Source organism: Lissotriton vulgaris, chromosome 7 (assembly GCF_964263255.1).
Source record: "Lissotriton vulgaris chromosome 7, aLisVul1.2, whole genome shotgun sequence".
NCBI classification, from domain to species: domain Eukaryota; kingdom Metazoa; phylum Chordata; class Amphibia; order Caudata; family Salamandridae; genus Lissotriton; species Lissotriton vulgaris.
The window spans coordinates 1341563482-1341581882 of NC_141695.1; the positions used below are offsets into that span (position 1 = coordinate 1341563482).

At 49.7% G+C, this 18401-nt stretch overlaps 1 protein-coding gene across 1 annotated transcript in view; it reads right to left on the bottom strand.

The window, feature by feature from the left end:
• LOC147703652 (uncharacterized) overlaps positions 1 to 18401 on the bottom strand; it is a 1900603-nt gene that overhangs the window by 1361359 nt on the left and 520843 nt on the right. The window contains exon 5 of the mRNA XM_086929537.1: positions 16515 to 16550. Within this exon, the coding sequence (XP_086785663.1) occupies positions 16515 to 16550 (36 nt within the window). The remainder of the gene's footprint in view (positions 1 to 16514; positions 16551 to 18401) is intronic.

The following is an 18401-nucleotide window of genomic DNA, read 5'->3' on the forward strand; positions in this document are numbered from 1 at the left end:
GGACTGTGGTGCAAGGCTAGTGAAAGAGAAGGACAAGTTACTTACCTTCGGTAACACTTTTTCTGATGGATACAGTATCTGTCTGTGGCTTCCTCACCTTTTAAATTCTCCCCTGCGCCAGCATTTCACGGAAACTTTTTTTCTAGCTCCCCTACGTCGACGAGGACGTCATAATGGCACGTCTCCGCTAGCGACTCCGTATGACATCACTGGAGCCAAAAGTAGACCTCGCTGGCGTGCTGACGTCAGTTCCACCCATTTTTTTCCGTGCCTCCGAGGCGAATGGGTGGACCGACAACATATTTGGAGTATACACAGTATACAATATATACACAAATACACACAGTATTAAGAAAAATAGGAAAAGCTAAAAAAACAAAGCATTTCCCATAAACCAATAGCAAAGCAATCAAAAGACATAGGGAAACAACCATTGTGGAAATAGCAGAAATGACCGTTAGCATAACCTGAAGCCAATTTAGTTGTGGCACCCATTTTGTTAGCTATGTGATTCTTCCATCTTCACTGTTGCTTGCCTTTCTATTCTGCTTGAGTCATCAACTGTAGTTAACTCCTCCAGTACTGAGCCAGAGCAATGTATGAGCTCAGAAAGGCCTGTAGTTGCTAGAATGCACCTGTCTTGGGGCCATATGTAGGTAATTTTTGTTTTGCGATTTTCAAATTGCGATTTTTTGGGAATCGCAATTAGAGAAGCGCAGAACGAAATGTAGGTAGGATTAGCACATTTTTTTGCGAATCCCAATTATTCCTTATTTGCGAATCGCAAATTGAGATTCTCAAATAAGGAATACCTTCTCATTCTTTTCTATGGGCTAGAAGGCCCATAGGAATGAATTGGAAGACATTCTCTATTTGCGATTCTCAATTAGAGAATCGCAAATTGAGAATACAATTTCAGGGTTTTAACGGGGTCAATAGGACACCCTTTTGCACCCCTGAAATTAACATGTGTGCACATGTGGCCCACATACATGCCCTAAGGGCATGTATGTGACCCATATGGCACTTTGAAAAAAGTGAATTTTCCAAAGAAATCGCAAAATACCACCAATCTGAAGTTGGTGGTATTTTGCGATTCCTTAAGCCAAAATTTGCACAACTTGGATGCTTCCTACATTGCATTTAAGGAATCGCAATTTGCGATTCCTTAAATGCAATAGCAAAATAAGGAATCACACATTTTGCGATTCCTTATTTTGCATGTGGGTTTTTGTGTGCTACATAGCACACTGCCCTAATTGCGAATTTCAGCATTTGCGAGCACAATTAGGCTTCCTACAAATGGCCCTTAGAATGTAACTATAAGGCTGTTCCAACTGATGTAAGCAGTTCTGTCTCCCCTTCCACTCTGCTGACAAAGTGGTTTCTATCTGTCCATGTTAGTCGATAGCTATTCCTGTGTATGCTTCTGCCTTCTATTTGAGTCTCCATGCTTACTGTGCAACCAACTGTTTCTGTATTCCTTGTACTACCTCATACAGTGCCCGAAGGAGTTGTATTGATGTAGTCCCACCCATGAGTGATTAATAACTTGTTATTTGATTTCCAGCTTCAGTGCCAATCTCTAAAATTTGTTGGTTGAAGGACCAGTGAACCCCTGGGCCCCTAAAAAGGATCTTTTCCACACCATGTCAAATAACCAATAAGTCCTTTGGTATACAAAGGTGGTCAACAGGGAGGCGGGTGAGTCAGTGAGGAATCCACAGGCAGATTCTGTATCTACCAGAAAAGCGTTACCGAAGGTAAGTAACTTGTTCTTATAATGGATACATTAACCTGTGGATTCCTCACCTTTTGAATTGAATCCCACAGCAGTCCCATGCCCGGAGGAGGGTGTTCACCAATCTATACCACAAAATACTGAAGCACAGAGCGTGCAAAATGACCGTCCCTCCTAACCTCTGAATCCAAGCAGTAATGCTTCGCAAAGGTGCGGAGGGAGGTTCAAGTTGCTGTCTTACAAATGTCAACAACAGGAACACCTCTAGCCAAAGCAGAAGAAGAAGACTTAGCTCTGGTGGAATGAGCTCTAATACCTCCAGGCAGCTCCTTCTTGGCCAAGGCGTATCAGATCTTGATGCACACGATGATCCACCTGGAGAGTGTCCGCTTGTGAACAGCCTAGCCCTTCCTATATGCAACGTAGCCCACGAAGAGCTTATCGTTCAGTCTCAGATCCTTGGTTCTGTCCAGATAGAAACTGACAGCTCTCTTAGGATCCAGGCGATGAAGTCTCTCCTCCTCCTTGGAAGGGTGAGGGGGAGAATAGAAACTAGGTAAGGTAATGGATTGCCCAAGATAGAAAGGAGTAACCACCTTAGGCAGGAAAGTAGCCCTGGTTCTGAGAATCATCTTTTCTGCATGGATGGTTAATAACTGAGGTTTGGAACTAAGAGAATGAAGCTCACTTACCATCCTGACTGAGGAAATAGGGATCTGAAAGACCGTTTTGAAAGACAGAAGTCTCAACGGACAACTATGAAGAGGGTCATGAGGAGAACCCATAAGGAAAGTGAGTACAAGATTTAAATCCCACTGAGGCATAATGAAGGAAATGGGAGGATACCTATTGGTGAAGCCCTTAATATACCACATAACAACTGGAGATTTAAACAAAGACGGCTGGTCCGGCAAACATAGGATAGCCGACAAGGCCAACAAATAACTTTTCACTGTGGCCACAGCACAACCCTGCTGAGCCAAGGAAAGAGAAAAACTCAGCACATCAGACAAACGGGCCTTCAAATGATCACTAGACCTCTCTCCACACCACTTCACAAATTTGGACCACCTGGAGGAATAAATAGATTTGGTGGAGTGTCTTCTGGAAGATGAAATAACATCCATCACATTCAGTGGTAGAGAGAAAGAACTCAGGTTGCCCCATTCAATCTTCAGGCATGAAGGTCAGGCTCTGGAGGTGGGGGTGTAGAATCCTGCGAGAGGAGGTCTGCCCTCAGAGGGAGACTGAGAGGAGGGTGCGATGAGATGTGAAGTAGATCTATGTACCAAACCCTTCTTGGCTAATACAGGGTGATCAATATAACTTGGGCCCCGTCTTGGTGAATCTTCCTCAGAACTCGAGGAATCAAGGGTATGGGGCAAACGCGTGGAGGAGCTGCGAAATCCATTCCAACTGAAACGTATGCCCCGACGCTTCCTGCATCGGAAACTGGAGACTGCAGAACGACGGGCAGTGCGCATTCTTGAGAGTGGCAAATAGGCAAAAAAGCCCAACTGAGGAAATCCTCACATCCTGAAGATGAGATGGACCACCTCCGGAGGAAGCCGCCATTTGTGATCGGCCATAAATTGCAGACTGAGACTGTCTGCACGAACATTTAACACTCCTGCCAGATGATTTGCCATAACACAAATCTGATGGTCCCGAGCCCAGGACCAGAGTCGCACAGCCTATCTGCAGAGACGATACAACCCTACTCCTCCCTGTTTGTTTTTATACCACATTGCTGTAGTGTTGTCCATGAGGACCTGAACTGATCGACGGTAAAGGGAGGGAAGAAAGGCCTTGAGAGCTAAACGTATCGCCCGCAATTCCAGCTGGTTGATGTGAAACAGCCTTTCCTCGGGAGACCAAAGGGCCTTGATCTCCAGATCTGCCAGATGAGCACCCTACCTTAGAGTGGAGGCGTCCGTGATTACTGTGGCCACCAGTGAAGGAAGATGAAAAGGTGTTTCCTTGCAACAGATTGCCCTCCACACTCCAACAAGACAGATCCGCGGCAGTGTCTCTGGAGATCCTGACCGACTCACCGAGAACTCCGTGGTGCAGATACCACTGCCTGAGGAGGCACCACTGGAGAGCCCTCACGTGCCAGCGCGCATGGTTGACCAACAGAATGCAGGAAGCGAACAGACCAAGCAGGCGAAGGACCTTCAGGACTGGAACAACTGCTCCATTGTGAAACTAAGGACTGCGGAGGCGGGAAAGCTCGACACACAACGTGTCAAGTATTGCCCCTATGAACAAGCTCTCGCTAGCCATGGGTTGCGAGAAATACTCAGCATAATGTTGTCAATAACATGGAGAAAAATACGGAGGGAACACTGAACTGTTTTCACTGAGGCTGAAAGGGAAACAGGGTATTGCAGTTATTACATGCTTCCTGCCTGGCCTTGGCTGAGGGTCAGACTGGGGTCGGGAAATGACTCCTGGCTGCAATGTGGCCTATTTCTAAAGCGAATTTGCCCCCTTGGAATTTCTGTTTTACAAAGTAAGTGCAGGAACAGCAGCCAGCATATAAATACATGGGCTGTGTGAAGTTGTAGCAATATTTGAAATCTTTATGTTGACAGGAGTGAAAATGTCACGAGTCTGTATTTTCCCCTACATAACTCTTGTTCCCCGTGAAGCTTTACTGAGCCATAAATGTCTTTCATATGCACCTGTTTGCTTGAGTTGTTCTGCGAGGAGCCTATGTGTTCATTAAGATGCACTCCTGTTTTCCGACGAGACTGTGGGCCACTGCACATTTATTTGTAGCTGAAATAACGTGAATTTTATCTTAAAAGCCTAACATTTGCCGATCATCTGCTTTTTTCTTTGAAATATGTTTTTTTCACTTAACCCAAGGGAATATTTATGACTTTGCAAGGCCACCGTCCCAGTCACTTTCAGGCCATCCAGAGGGGGAAAATGTTTAGCTCACTGTCTACCAAAGAGACTGACTGCACTGGTGCCGATTTATATAGCACGCTTTCTGAACAGGTTTTTCACATTTGAAACCATATAATACCTTTAGCAGGCATGTCACATGATGAAGACAAAAGACTTTGTCGAAACGCGTTGACACACAGCCCTATTCTTCATAAAAAGGAAAACAAAGATCCTTTTTTCACGTATCATGATGTGCTTCTAATATATATTTAAAAAAGAGCCACATGATCTTTTTTTATGTATTTTATGTGATAATTGTATTTATTGATCTTTTTATTAAAAACTATCTATTTTGATATCATTTCAGTCCATTGCATTACTTTTTATCTGGTATACATTTATGTTTATATCTTACCATTTAGCCAGCTTTTGTGTTTAAAGTCTGCCTGGGTATATGCCATTACATAAAAATTGTTCTCCCTGACCCAGGAGTCGTATCCACATCAGGGGGTCCTTGTTACCTACAAGATGTCGCATGACGCCGCCAGCATTTTAAGCATTTCCTTGATGTCGGATGACCGTAATAAAAAGGAATGCGCGTCTCTTCGAGCAGTCTTTCAAATACGACTTGTCATATTAAAACCGTTAATGAGCGAGCAGTGATTCAGCCCTCTTACCAACTTGTGACTTGTGAAGAGGGTCGTCCGAGGCACGGCAGAACACGGCGGGCAGCAATAACACTGACAGCCATGGTGCGTATGCGGAGGCTACGTCAGTGAAAGCACGTAGGCACTATGGCGTCATTGCGCTCCTGGACCAAACCCCGGATATTGCAGGTGGCATTTGTAACTCCCCCGTGAGTTGGGCTGCAGCTGGAATGAGCTTCACTTGCTGCATTCAGGTAGGCGTCAAAAGACGCACATTATTTTATTGGCCCACATTCTAACAACATCATTAGCTTGCTCAGCACACGGCCACCGCTATCTTTCCCACATTGTGCGCGGCGCCCCGGGCTACTCCTCATGGCGCAACGGGGCGCTGCGGCGCATAGTTTGGGAGCCACTGAGATAGAGGATAACAGGAATCCCTGACTTCCTGAGATGAGCTGTCACCACCGTCATCACCTTTGTGAAGACTCGAGGCGCAGGAGTAATGCTGAACAGGAGGACTGCAAACTGGTAGTGCTGAGAGCCCACCGTAAAACAGAGATACTTCCTGTGCGACTTCAGAATGTGAAAATAAGCATCCTGTGGGTCGATCAATACTATCCAGTCTTCTTGTTGCAGCGCTTGAAGAACCTGAGCTAGGGTCAACATCGTGAATTTTTCCTGTTTGAGGTAAAAATTCAAGACCCGGAGGTCCAGGATAGGCCTTAATCTGCCGTCCTTCTTGGGAATCAGTAAATACCGGGAGTAACATCCCTGACCCCTTTCCTGCTCCGGAGCCACCTCTATCGCACCTTTCTGCAATAAGGCAAGAACTTTCTGCTGCAGAAGCAACAAATGATCCTCTGAACACTAGCCCTGGCGAAGAGGGAAAGGAGGAGGAAACTCCCGGAAGGGAGGAGCGTACCCATTTTCCACAAGATTCAAAACCCAAAGGTCTGAAGTGATAGATTTCCAATCTTTTTTTTTTTTTTTTTGTGAACCTTTATTAGTAGTACAAGCACTTACAAGTATGGGCCTACAACCAACCCGGCCGGCCGCTAAACAGAGCAAGAATAAAGCAAGCAATATGAAAGTTAAAGCAGTTCGAAATCCGGGGTAATAAAAATACAAGGGCAGATCTTGTAATCCGGTACACAAACTTGAATCAGGATTTGAGAGGTTCATTTTCAAAATAAGGAACTAAAAAGGGTGTCTCACAGTCGTACTCAGTCCTACAATACTGCCCACGAATCAGGATATCTACAAACAGTACAGATACAAAGGAAATATCGGGGGTAGGATATTCAGAACAGGAGAAACGCAGGCACAATCCTGGCACACAGCGAGGCTTAACCCCACCCCTCAAAACTAAACAGATTGCAGAGACCATGAGCGACAACAACACTAAAAAGAGAAGAGAGACTAAAGGGCCATAGAAACAAATACCGAACAAACGACCACCCCCAACCCCCAACCCTGCACACCCGCAGAAGGCCATGGCCTATCCCCCCACAGCGTGCCTGTTGCCCTAGTAGAGACCCGAAATATAGAAAGAGAGAGAAAGGAAAGAAAAAGGAATGGATAAACGGAGGAGGGCCCTTGATCTTGCCGCCCGACCCCGCCCCTCGCCCCTACGCCCAGGAAAATCCCAGAACGAAGTAATACAATAACGAGGAACATCAAGTCCCGGCAACGACAGTGATGAAATCCCGGTCAAACATACCCACTACACCGTCTGTCAACAATAAAGCCAATAGATTATGAACCACATCATCCCTGACCCTGTCTGGCAATGGTACCGCCAGAAGTCCACTCGTCAATCGGTTCACAGAACAGCCCGGAAGGTCCAAACGATCTGGGCGGGTCAGGTCGGAGCATAGTGATAGAAAAGTACAGCATCCCAAACCCATCCAAGTATCGGCAACGAAGATCCGGTAGTATTGACGTCGTCCCCAAGAACTTCCAAAAGTTCACAAACAGTAGTACCATCCAGGAAAGGAGAGTCACCCAGTCCGGCAATCGCCACGACATAGCTGGGACAGTCCAATAAGGAGAATAGCATATTATTTCCAGCCGCCAGTTGAACATGTGTCCCGAGGAGACATCCACATGTAGATCCATGTCGGCCCGAGCGGTCACGGGAGCCGGGTCCTCCAGTGGCTCCCGGTACCCGGGCAGAACCGGGACTCCCACTATAGACATAGCTGCGGGTTCGTTTGCAGTCCCATGGGATCGAACTGTATCTGTTAGGGACGGCGAGACAGCGATGGCAGCCATTCTGCTACCCAGGTCCTGAGCATGCCAAATCAGGGACTCGTGCAAAACCGTTAGGGCAGCCAATACGTCCTTGGATGTGGGCTCCTGCGCTCGTTGCAAGCATCCCGGCCCCCTCCATGAGACAACTGTCCGACACGGACATGGACCGCAGAGGGGGGCACCAGCCGCCATGTTAGTCAATTTGGCCCCGTCCCTCTTCACCGCACTCAGGGACCAGACACCAGCGCGGGGCGCCGTGGGACAGACCACCGGGGCCCAAAACAGCGAGGCAGGCTCCCGAAAGGAGAGTCACCAAAAGGCTAACATCCCTGCCGCGCCCCGGGTGTCGCCCACCTATATCAGGGGCAATCCTTGGCTATGCCCGGGCAAAGAGTTTGGGGAGGGGGCAGGAGTCATGCGCCCCCTCTGACCCTGCTTCGCCACATTGCCCCTCAAGGGTCACCGTCAAGTGGACCGGGCCTTCGCCGCTTTTAGCGGCCCTTCAAGTCAACGGCACCGTCCGGCCGGCTCTTCACCGCCACCCGCGGCCGTTGTTGTTGCATTCGCGGCCGGATGCACGTCCAGGTCAACGCCCCGGTCTCTCCACCACGTGGGCCGCAGAGCAGTCGGGGACAGTTCTCAGGGCCTACCGCACGCAGGAGCCTCAGGAGCAGACGGTAAGTGGTCGTTATTCTTCTCCTGCTAAAGTATGCCTCCGTAGCTTAGGATAAACGCCAGGATATACGTGTGGGGCGAAGGGGTTCACGGTGCCGAGCGACTATGCTGCCATTTCGGATGTCCGCTTGGCTCTTCCCCTATATTTCCAATCTTGAAGAAAATAGGACACCCAACCCCCTACAGGAACAGCATGCTTCAAGATGAGGGATCTAGAGCTGCTTTCCTGTGATACCAGTGGTGGGTGCAGGAGAGGAAGAAGAGGAGGAGGAGAGTCGACGGGATGCACCTTGCAGATGACCTCTGCCCTTTCCTCTATAAGATCTGTAAAGAGGCTTCTGTTGCTGCTGCTGTCAATGCTGCTGTCGGTCAAGAAAGGAAACCGCCTTACCAAAACCATAGTATCTTTTATATCCATAACACCTGGTTTGAGACTGAAGATCCAAAGATTTTACAGTGGCTCTACTATCTTTAAACCTCTGCAGCGCAGACTTGGCTTTCTCTCCAAACAGCTTGGACCCATCGAACAGCAGATCGAGGAGAGTAGCCTGCACATCTGGTGAAAATCCTGAAGACCTGAGCAAAGCATGCCTCCTGGTAGCAACAAAGGAGCCCATCACCCTGGCCATGGAATCAGCAGTATCCAGACCAGACTGGATTACCAGACGAGCTGCAGCCTGCGTATCCGCCAGCATCTCCAAAAAAGAGCCACGATCACCATCCGGCAATTTGGGAGCCAACTGCTTGGCCGAATCCATTAGGGCATGAATATATCCCCCCAACAAGCACGTATCAATGGTGGATTTTAATGCCATACTGGAAGAAGAAAAGACCTTCTAGGCAGACTGTTTTAGAGTCTTTCAGCCTTATTCATGAAGGGGCCGTTTTGCGAGCCCCTAATAGCGAATCATAGCGATTCGCTATTAAGGACTCGCAAAACGGTAATCATGTAGGAATCGCATAATAAAATGCGATTCCTACTGATTCCTTATTTGCGATTAGCAAATTGCTAATCGCAAATAAGGAATAACTCGCCATTCATTCCTATGGGCCAAAAGGCCCATAGGAATGAATGGGGAGTATTCCTTATTTGCGATTAGCAATTAGCTAATCGCAAATAAGATTGCGATTTGAAGGGTGCCAGGGGTGTAGCACCCCTCAAATGACATTTCACACAGGTGTTGCACACACACATGTCCAAAGGACATGTGTGTGAGTAACATGCAACTCAGAATAATGCATTTAAATGCATTTTTCTGAGTTTTCGCAATTTACCGCGAGGTCTGACCTCGCGGTAAATTGCGGCAAAAAATTGCGAATTCGCAAATTTAAATTGGATGTTGAATTGCATTTAAGGAATCTCTAATAGAGATTCCTTAAATGTAATTCCTCGCACATTTGCGACATCGCAATTAGCGATTTTTGCATTTGGGATGCTGAATCCCAAATGCAAAAATCGCACTCGCAAAGGGCCGGATTCTCAGAATCCGGCCCTTTGCGAGCCGATTTAGCCTTCATGAATAAGGCTGTTTGTCTGCAGGAGCCTGAGGAAATGATCTTGTTGACTGTTTAGAACATGGAGCCAGCACAACTAAACTTTCTGGAGTAGGATGTGCAGAAAGAAAAGCAGGATCACCAGGAGCAGGCCTGTACCTCCTTGCCACCGACCTTGAAACGGCAGAAGAAAAAAGGGGCTTCCACCACACCTCAATAATAGGCTCAGTCAAAGCCTCATTAAAATGCAAAAGAGGCTCAATCACAATAGATGGGAATAGCAAAACTTCTGTAAGAATATTAGGCCTGAACTCAGCCATGGTCAACTGAAGGTCTAAAAGTTCAGCAGCCTTTCTAATCACACTGTGATAAGGCGCACATCATGAGAAGGAGAGGCCTTTGGAGCAGAAAGCTCCCACTTTGGGGAGGTGTCCAGACCACTAGCGTCTTGAAGGCCCTCAAACTCATCCACAGTCTCATCAATTTCACCTTCTTCAGCTTCCTCCCACTGAAACTCTTCCTCTTCTAACAGCCTTTGAGCCTCTCTAGACTGCAACTTCGGGACCGGTGTTGGCGGCGCCAAGCGGGGCACCAGAGACACAGGCATCGATGGAAGAGCCTTTATGAAGGCATCGGTGCTGATCGAAGCCGAGAGGAAGAAGGTCCACCAGATGGACCAGAGACTGAGAAAACGGCATTGAGAACCTCGGAGCCACAGAAAAAAATGGGCGGAACTGACGTCAGCACTGTGATGAGATCTACTTGTGCTCCAGTGACGTCATACGGAGTCACAAGCGGAGCCGTGCCATTATGATGTACTCGTCGACGTGGGAGAGCTAGAAAAAAAGCTTCAGTGGACTGCTGGCGCAGGGGAGAATTCAAAAGGTGAGGAATCAACAAGCAGATCTATTCATCAGAACATCCTCTTCCGAAGGTGTCCAGCCTCTTGGATTCCCCATCCAGTGGTACGGTAGGGAATGCGACACGGTTGACTTTGGATGTGGAGGCCAGGACAACCAGGCTCTCCTGGGTGGGTTGCTAGGTGAGGAAAGCTGGGTCCCCAGGAGCAGAGAGGTAGAGGAGGGCAATTGTCATATGGACAGGATCCCCTGTGCAGGACTTGGCCTACGCTACAAGCAGGAGATCAGTGAGTACTTTTAAAAAAGGAAGGAGTGGTTCTGTGCTAAAACACCTCTGTCAAGGCATTAGTGTTACCTGCCATTGAGGCAAGCATTAAGTCCAGGACCTCAGCCACCTCATCACCACCATGGCAAATTAGGCCCCTTCCTTTTTAGCCACACTAGGAGTAGAAACTAAGCCAGTATTGGGTAGGTGTACAAACCACTGGCATCTGCCAGTTCCTCGTTACAGACTTCTTTGGGCTCTTCCATGTGTTTGAGGTAAGTATAAGGATCCTTAGAGCACCCACAATCAATCAATCAATCAAGATATTTGTATAGCGCGCTACTCACCCAGAGGGTCTCAAGGCGCTTGGGGGAGGGGGGTCCGCTACTGCTCGAACAGCCAGGTCTTGAGTTGCTTCCTGAAGGAGAAGTGGTCTTGGGTCTGACGGAGGTGGATGGGGAGGGAGTTCCAAGTCTTGGCTGCCAGGTAAGAGAAGGATCTTCCTCCCATGGTGGCTCTTCGGATGCGTGGAACCGCGGCAAGGGCGTGGCTGTTCGATCGAAGTTGGCGGGTGGGAGTGTAGAAGGTCAGGCGGTTGTTGAGGTACCTGGGGCACAGGTCGTGGAGGGCCTTGTGTGCGTGGGTGAGGAGTCGGAACGTGATTCTCTTGCTGACGGGGAGCCAGTGCAGGTCTCTCAGGTGTCCGGATATGTGGCTGTGTCGGGGGATGTCCAGGATGAGTCGTGTGGAGGCGTTCTGGATGCGTTGGAGTCTTTTCTATAGTTTGGCTGAGGTTCCGGTGTAGAGGGTGTTTCCGTAGTCCAGTCGGCTGGTGACGAGTGCCAGGGTGACCATCTTCCTGGTTTTGGTGGGGATCCATCGGAAGATCTTTTGGAGCATGCGTAGGATGTTGAAACATGATGATGAGACGGCGTTGACTTGTCTGGTCATCGAGAGGGAGGCGTCCAGGATGAAGCCCAAGTTGCGTGCGTGGTCCGTTGGTTTGGGTGCGCTGCCCAGGGCAGGGGGCCACCAGGAGTCGTCCCAGGCAGAGGGTGATGATCCAAGGATGAGGACTTCCGTCTTGTCTGAGTTCAGTTTCAGGCGGCTGTTCATCATCCACTCGGCTACGTCTTTCATCCTTTCGTGTAGGTTGGTTCTGGCGGTGGCTGGGTTGTTGGTGAGGGAGAGGATCAGCTGGGTGTCGTCGGCGTATGAGATGATGTTGAGGTTGTGTTGGCGTGCGATGGCTGCGAGGGGGCTCATGTAGACGTTAAAGAGGGTGGGGCTGAGTGATGATCCTTGTGGTACTCCGCAGATGACTTCGGTCGCCTCGGATCTGAACGGGGGGAGGCGAACTCTCTGGGTTCTTCCGGCGAGGAACGAGATGATCAACTCTAGTGCCTTCTCTTGGATACCGATGTTGCTGAGGCGCTGCACTAGGTTGCGGTGGCAGACAGTGTCGAATGTTGCGGAGAGGTCCAGGAGGATGAGGGTCGCTGTTTCCCCGTTGTCGAGCAGGGCTCGGATGTCGTCAGTGGCTGCGATGAGGGCGGTCTCGGTGCTGTGGTTGGCCCGGAAGCCGGACTGCGAGTGGTCGAGGGATCCGTTTGTCTCGAGGAAGACGGCAAGCTGTCTGTTGACGGTCTTCTCGATGACTTTGGCAGGAAAAGGGAGGAGCAAGATGGGGCGGTAGTTCTTGAGGTCGGTGGGGTCTGCTGATGGTTTTTTCAGGAGGGCGCTGAGTTCGGCATGCTTCCAGCTCTCCGGGAAGGTGGCGGTGTTGAAGGAGCAGTTGATGATGTCCCGGAGTAGGGGTGCGATGACTGAGTTGGCCTTGTTGAAGACTTGGTGACGGCATGGGTCGGTTGGAGATCCGGAGTGGATGGTGTTCATTGTGTGGATGGTGTCTTCGGTGCTGATCGGGGTCCAGGCGCGGAGGGTGGTGGTGGGGGGCGTCGGTTCGGTGGTTGCGTGTGTGGTCTGTGCGTCGAAGCTGTTGTTTATGTCGGCGATCTTGCTGTGGAAGAATGAGGCGAGTGAGCCGCAGAGGTCTTGAGAGGGAGTGATCTCGTTGTTTCCGGCGCTGGGGTTGGTGAGCTCTTTGACGATGCTGAAGAGTTCCTTGCTGTTGTGTGCGTTGTTGTCTAGTCGTTCCTTGAATGCTGTCTTCTTGGTGGTGCAGATCAGCTGGTGGTGTTTGCGGGAGGCGTGCTTGAGGCGGGCATGTTGTCTGTAGTCGGGTCTTTGCGCCAGGTTTTCTCGAGGGTACAGAGGTTCTTCTTGAAGTTCTTGAGGTCGTTGTTGAACCAGGAGGCTTTCTTGCTGCCGGGCCCGCTGGGATGGGTTTTCAGAGGTGCGAGGTCGTCAGCGCAGTTGGTGATCCACTGTGTGAGGTTATTGGTTGCTTGGTTGGGGTCCGTTGAGCTGGCGGGTGGGTTCTGGCTCAGTGATGTGGTGAGCTGGTCGGTGGTGATCTTGTTCCAGCTCCTGCGGGGAGCCTGTTGCGGGTGGCAGTGAGTCGTGTTCCTTCTGAAGCTGAAGTGGACGCAGCTGTGGTCTGTCCAGTGGAGTCCGGTGGAGTGGCTGAAGGAGATGTACTTGCTGGAGGAGAAGACTGGGTCAAGCGTGTGTCCGGCGTAGTGGGTGGGGGTGTTCACCAGTTGCTTGAGTCTGAGGTTGGCGAGGTTGTCCAACAGGGCGGCGGTGTTGTTGTCATTGTTGTTCTCCCGGTGGAAGTTGAGGTCCCCTAGGAGGATGTAGTCAGCAGAGGCGAGGGCATGTGGGCTGATGAAGTCTGCGATGTCTTCGCTGAATTGTGTGCGGGGTCCTGGGGGTCTGTAGATGAGGGTGCCTCTGAGTGTGGTCTTGGGGTCGGTGTGTATCTGGAAGTGAAGATGTTCGGCGGCTTTGAGGGTGTCGTCGGAGTTGGTCGTGATGCGGATGGTGTTCTTGTGGACGATGGCGATGCCTCCTCCTGTCTGGTTGACGCGTCCCTCCGGGTGATCTTGTATCCGTCCGGGATGGCGATGGCGATGTTGGGCGCTGAGGAGGCGTTCATCCATGTTTCCCTGAGGAAGGCGACGTCTGGAGACGTGGTGTCGAGCAGGTTCCAGAGTTCCACGGCGTGTCTGTGGACGGAGCGGGTGTTGAGCAGGATGCACTTCAGGTGGTTGCTGCTGGTGCTCGGCTTGGCGGGTGCAGTACAGGTCCAGATGCAGGAGAATTTGCAGGATGAAGGCCCCGTGGGTGCGTCTTGGGGTGGCTCGGTAGCAGCCGGGGATCCGGCCGGTGTTGAGTGCGTTGAGGGTGGCGGCGTAATAAGTCCGGCGGGAGGCCTGGCCTCTGCAGGGGCCAGAGGTTCTGGCGCTGGGCGTGGGCCAGGCGCGGACGGGCGCAGACGGGCTTGCCATTGGCGCGTTCGCCGGGCGGCCTCCATATGAGGGGCTGAGGGAGGGAGGAGCACCTGTGAGGCGGGAGCGGGGTGGCAAATGGGAACGGCGGGGGGGCGGGACGCAGGGAGCAGCGACGGGAATCAGAGGGCGAGGGGGGGCACAGAAGGCAAAGGGGGAGCGAAGGGGACACCAACGCGGGTACAGCAGGCAAAACGGGGAACAATTACAGGGAGCAGGGGACACCAGATACAAAATGAGAAAGGGGAAGAAATGCAAAAGGAAAACGATCACAGGGTACAACAGGCAAACGGGGAGACAATTACAGGGAGAAGGGGACACCAGATACAAAAATGAGAAGAGGGAAGAAATGCAAAAGAAAGCGATCCCACGGCAAGGTTACCACGGGAACCAGGACAGCAACAGCAGACGAGTGAGGCAGGGCGCACTGCACGGGGAGGACCGCTCGGAGGCTAGGGGGGCGTCCTGCCTGGTGACAGGGTCATGGGTCGCTCCCTTTACCACCAGGCGGCCTCCATATGAGGGGCTGAGGGAGGGAGGAGCAGCTGGGAGGCGGGAGCGGGGTGGCGAATGGGAACGGCGGGGGGCGGGGCCACAGGGAGCAGCGGCGGGAATCAGAGGTCGAGGGGGGCACAGAAGGCAAAGGGGGAGCGAAGGGGACACCAACGCGGGCACAGCAGGCAAAACGGGGAACAATTACAGGGAGCAGGGGACACCAGATACAAAATGAGAAAGGGGAAGAAATGCAAAAGGAAAACGATCACAGGGTACAACAGGCAAACGGGGAGACAATTACAGGGAGAAGGGGACACCAGATACAAAAATGAGAAGAGGGAAGAAATGCAAAAGAAAGCGATCCCACGGCAAGGTTACCATGGGAACCAGGACAGCAACAGCGGACGAATGAGGCACAGCGCACTGCGCGGGGAGGACCGCGCGGTGGCTAGGGGGCGACCTGCCTGGTGACAGGGTCAAGGGTTGCAATCCTTGACAATCGGACTCTCCACTGGGCCTATGGAAAAAGTAGGCAGTGGCTAGGATTCAGAAGGTTGTTTAATGGCCTGCACCAGAGTTGGTGTTGAGTGAAGTCCATCCGGCTCCATATTGGAGATGGATATGATGGGGTCGGTGCCGCTGTGGGGCATCGGCGGCACCAGGATTGATGTCACTGGAACAGACTACAGGGAAGGTCACATTTTGCTACTGAAGACGAGCTGAGTCCAGGAACGGATTCAAAGTGGCCCGACTGGCACTAAGGACAGACGGACCAGCTGGAATCAAGTGGGAACACCTGCAGAACTAGTGGGGCCAAAAGTCGCTCCAGATGAGTCAACCCACGCAAATATGACGTACATGGCCTCAAACAACTCTTAAATTGGGCAGGATTTGGTCTAGCTCCAGGAAGTTCTGGAAGGTGTGAGGTGGACCCAGACTATGGGACCGCGTTTTAGATTTTTTTATATTCCTTGGGCGACTTACCCTAGGAAGGCTACTTCGAACACGAGACAAGCACTGAGAACAGTTCCCTGAATGTTCCTAGGAACTTCCATGCCACCAGGACGTAGAGCATCGCCCGGCTCCAAGCAACAGAGGTAGAACCAAATGGGAGGTTTGTCACAGACATCTCTGTCTATGATAAGTGTTTAATTCCCACAGGTTTTTGGGGGACAACACTATGCCTACTGGGAGCAAACAGCTCAAAAAGGGGAAACAGAATGTCAAGAAAATAATCAAAAACCAGACTGAGGTAGCTCTCTCCGGATCTACACTTATGGCGTAAAAAGAAAAGAATGCAAGTCAGCATGCTGGGGTGGCGCTTATATATGCACCATGCACATCACATCGAGCACAGATGACTCTGTCAACACGGAGTCGATCAGCACCACCTACCAGCACACAGAGGTATTGCTCAAGATTTTCTGGATCCAGTCTGATGCCTGGGGAATAGTCTAAGGTATAGAATCTGCAGCTAGAAGTCTCCATCAGGTGTTTCACACATTTCTGAGTAAAGAAGGAAGAAATCTGTTCCAGTCTCATTGCGAATTATCAAGGACGAGCTTTGTAGGGGCACCCCTTCAATACAACTACGACACAGGCAGTGCATAAAACAATCACTGTGCTCCTGTTGAACATACAAAATGTACTTGTATTAAACACATGCCAAAAATACCCACTTATGTATCTGTACATGCTGTGAGGCGCTTGTGAATTTCATATTGCTTGTGTATTTCATATAGCTGTTACAAGAAAGAGGGACCTTCTTACCTGGACACGTAGGAGGTGAAGCATACAGCTCTCGAACTAAGGAAAAATAGAAAATTACACATTAGTACAAGTTACTCAACTGAAGAGAAGAGAAAAGTGTGTAAAATCAGGGATTAGGGAACAGGAGAAATGAAGTGTTAGTGACATGGAGAATTGCACTAGAATATAGAGCACCACCCTACAATAAAGGACAATAGCACTACAATATAAATAAAAGCACCACTGCTCTCAAATACTTTGGGGCCCATTAGAATGTTGGGCGGATCGCAACTGCCATGCGGGCGGTGGCGATCCGCCCGACATCTTTGCCCGCCACCCATTTCCCCCCGCCATATTACTATGGCAGGGGGACCGGGCCAGAAAAGGGTTTATATGGTGGCGGTGTCTATCAGACACCGCCAGCCATATTACGATGGGCTGTGGGAGATGCCTTTCCATGGTGGCAAGGCAGGCGGTCTTTACTTGAAGGCAAGGTTGGGGGTGTACATGGGGGGTACCTACGGTACCGCGCGGTACATGCCACTTTGCGTATGCAAATGCATGCCATGCATTTTTAACATTGCGGCGGGCGGGCGCATCCTAATTCCCCCCCATGAGACCCCCGCCCTTATGGCGGGCGGTCCCTATCCCCGGGAGGATGGCGGGCGGGCAAAGTCCGCCTGCCATCCTAATGACCCCCTAAATATCTTTCTTTCCTTTTCTGGCCAATATCCTAGAGGCACATGTAGCCAAATACGTAACATCCTTCATAAAAGAAACCAATTTCTTGGATGACCCATCAGTCAGGTTTTTGAGCCTCTCAACGGAATCAGTCATCCTTTCCGTCATGGACGACCTAAAAGGAAAGGCTGAAGTGGGTTGCACTCAGACCTTGATCCTACTGGATCAATCCGCAGCGTTCAATACCGTTGATCACAACATCCTTATGGATCCTATTGCTGCAGCGGGTCTCAGAGGTGTCACCTTAAACTGGATGAAATCCTTCTTGAAGGATCGTAAACAATCTGTCCGACTATTGCCCTATAATTTTACCATTGTCAGCATGAGCTGTGGAGTACCTCAAGGTTTCTCTTTGTCTCCCTACCGCTTCAGCATTTACATTCGACCCCCAATACATATGCTACAATAAAAGAAGGTAAAAATCTACAACTATGCGGTGACATGCAACTGATCTTCACAATCAATGAGTAAGCTGACTCCAAGGAGTTCCTAGGGAATACCAAGTCCAAGAACAACTTTATTCGGTTCATCTGAACCATAAAAGTTTAAAGTAAAATTAACACAATGTATATAACAATTGCAAATAATAAGTTAAGAGAAGAGTAACTCATAAAATACCAGAGAGATAACAATTCTTTACATAAAGTGATTACGTTGGAACAACATGGTAATATATGGGTCATAACATTCTTTATAAGAAATACAATTCTAAATCTATAATAATCATTTTACACAAAATACAGTAAAAACCATTCATTATACAAGAGCACTTACTCATAAGAAACTTTTATGTAATTGGCTAACGCAATACAAATATCAGGGGCAGCCAGTGAGTGCAAAAAGTTAAAACCATCAACATATGTGCAGGGGGTATTTTCCTTAATAATGGGACTAAAAATGTACTCCTTGCCGCTGTATATAAAGTGCAGAATAGTATAAAAAGCATAGTACTTTGGCTCAGAAAGTTGTCAGACGGACAAGGTGTGAGCTTATCAGCCCACCCTCTTTGACGTAGAAATGCCAATACAAAGTGCACAGTGCATAAACAGAATCTGGTTAAATAAAATCTAGTCTGCAAATCAGTAGTAAAAGTTAAATAGTATGACAACGGGGCAAGGGGCAACAGTAGTGGGACCATCTCATCTTGATCAGGATAGAGGGAATTGT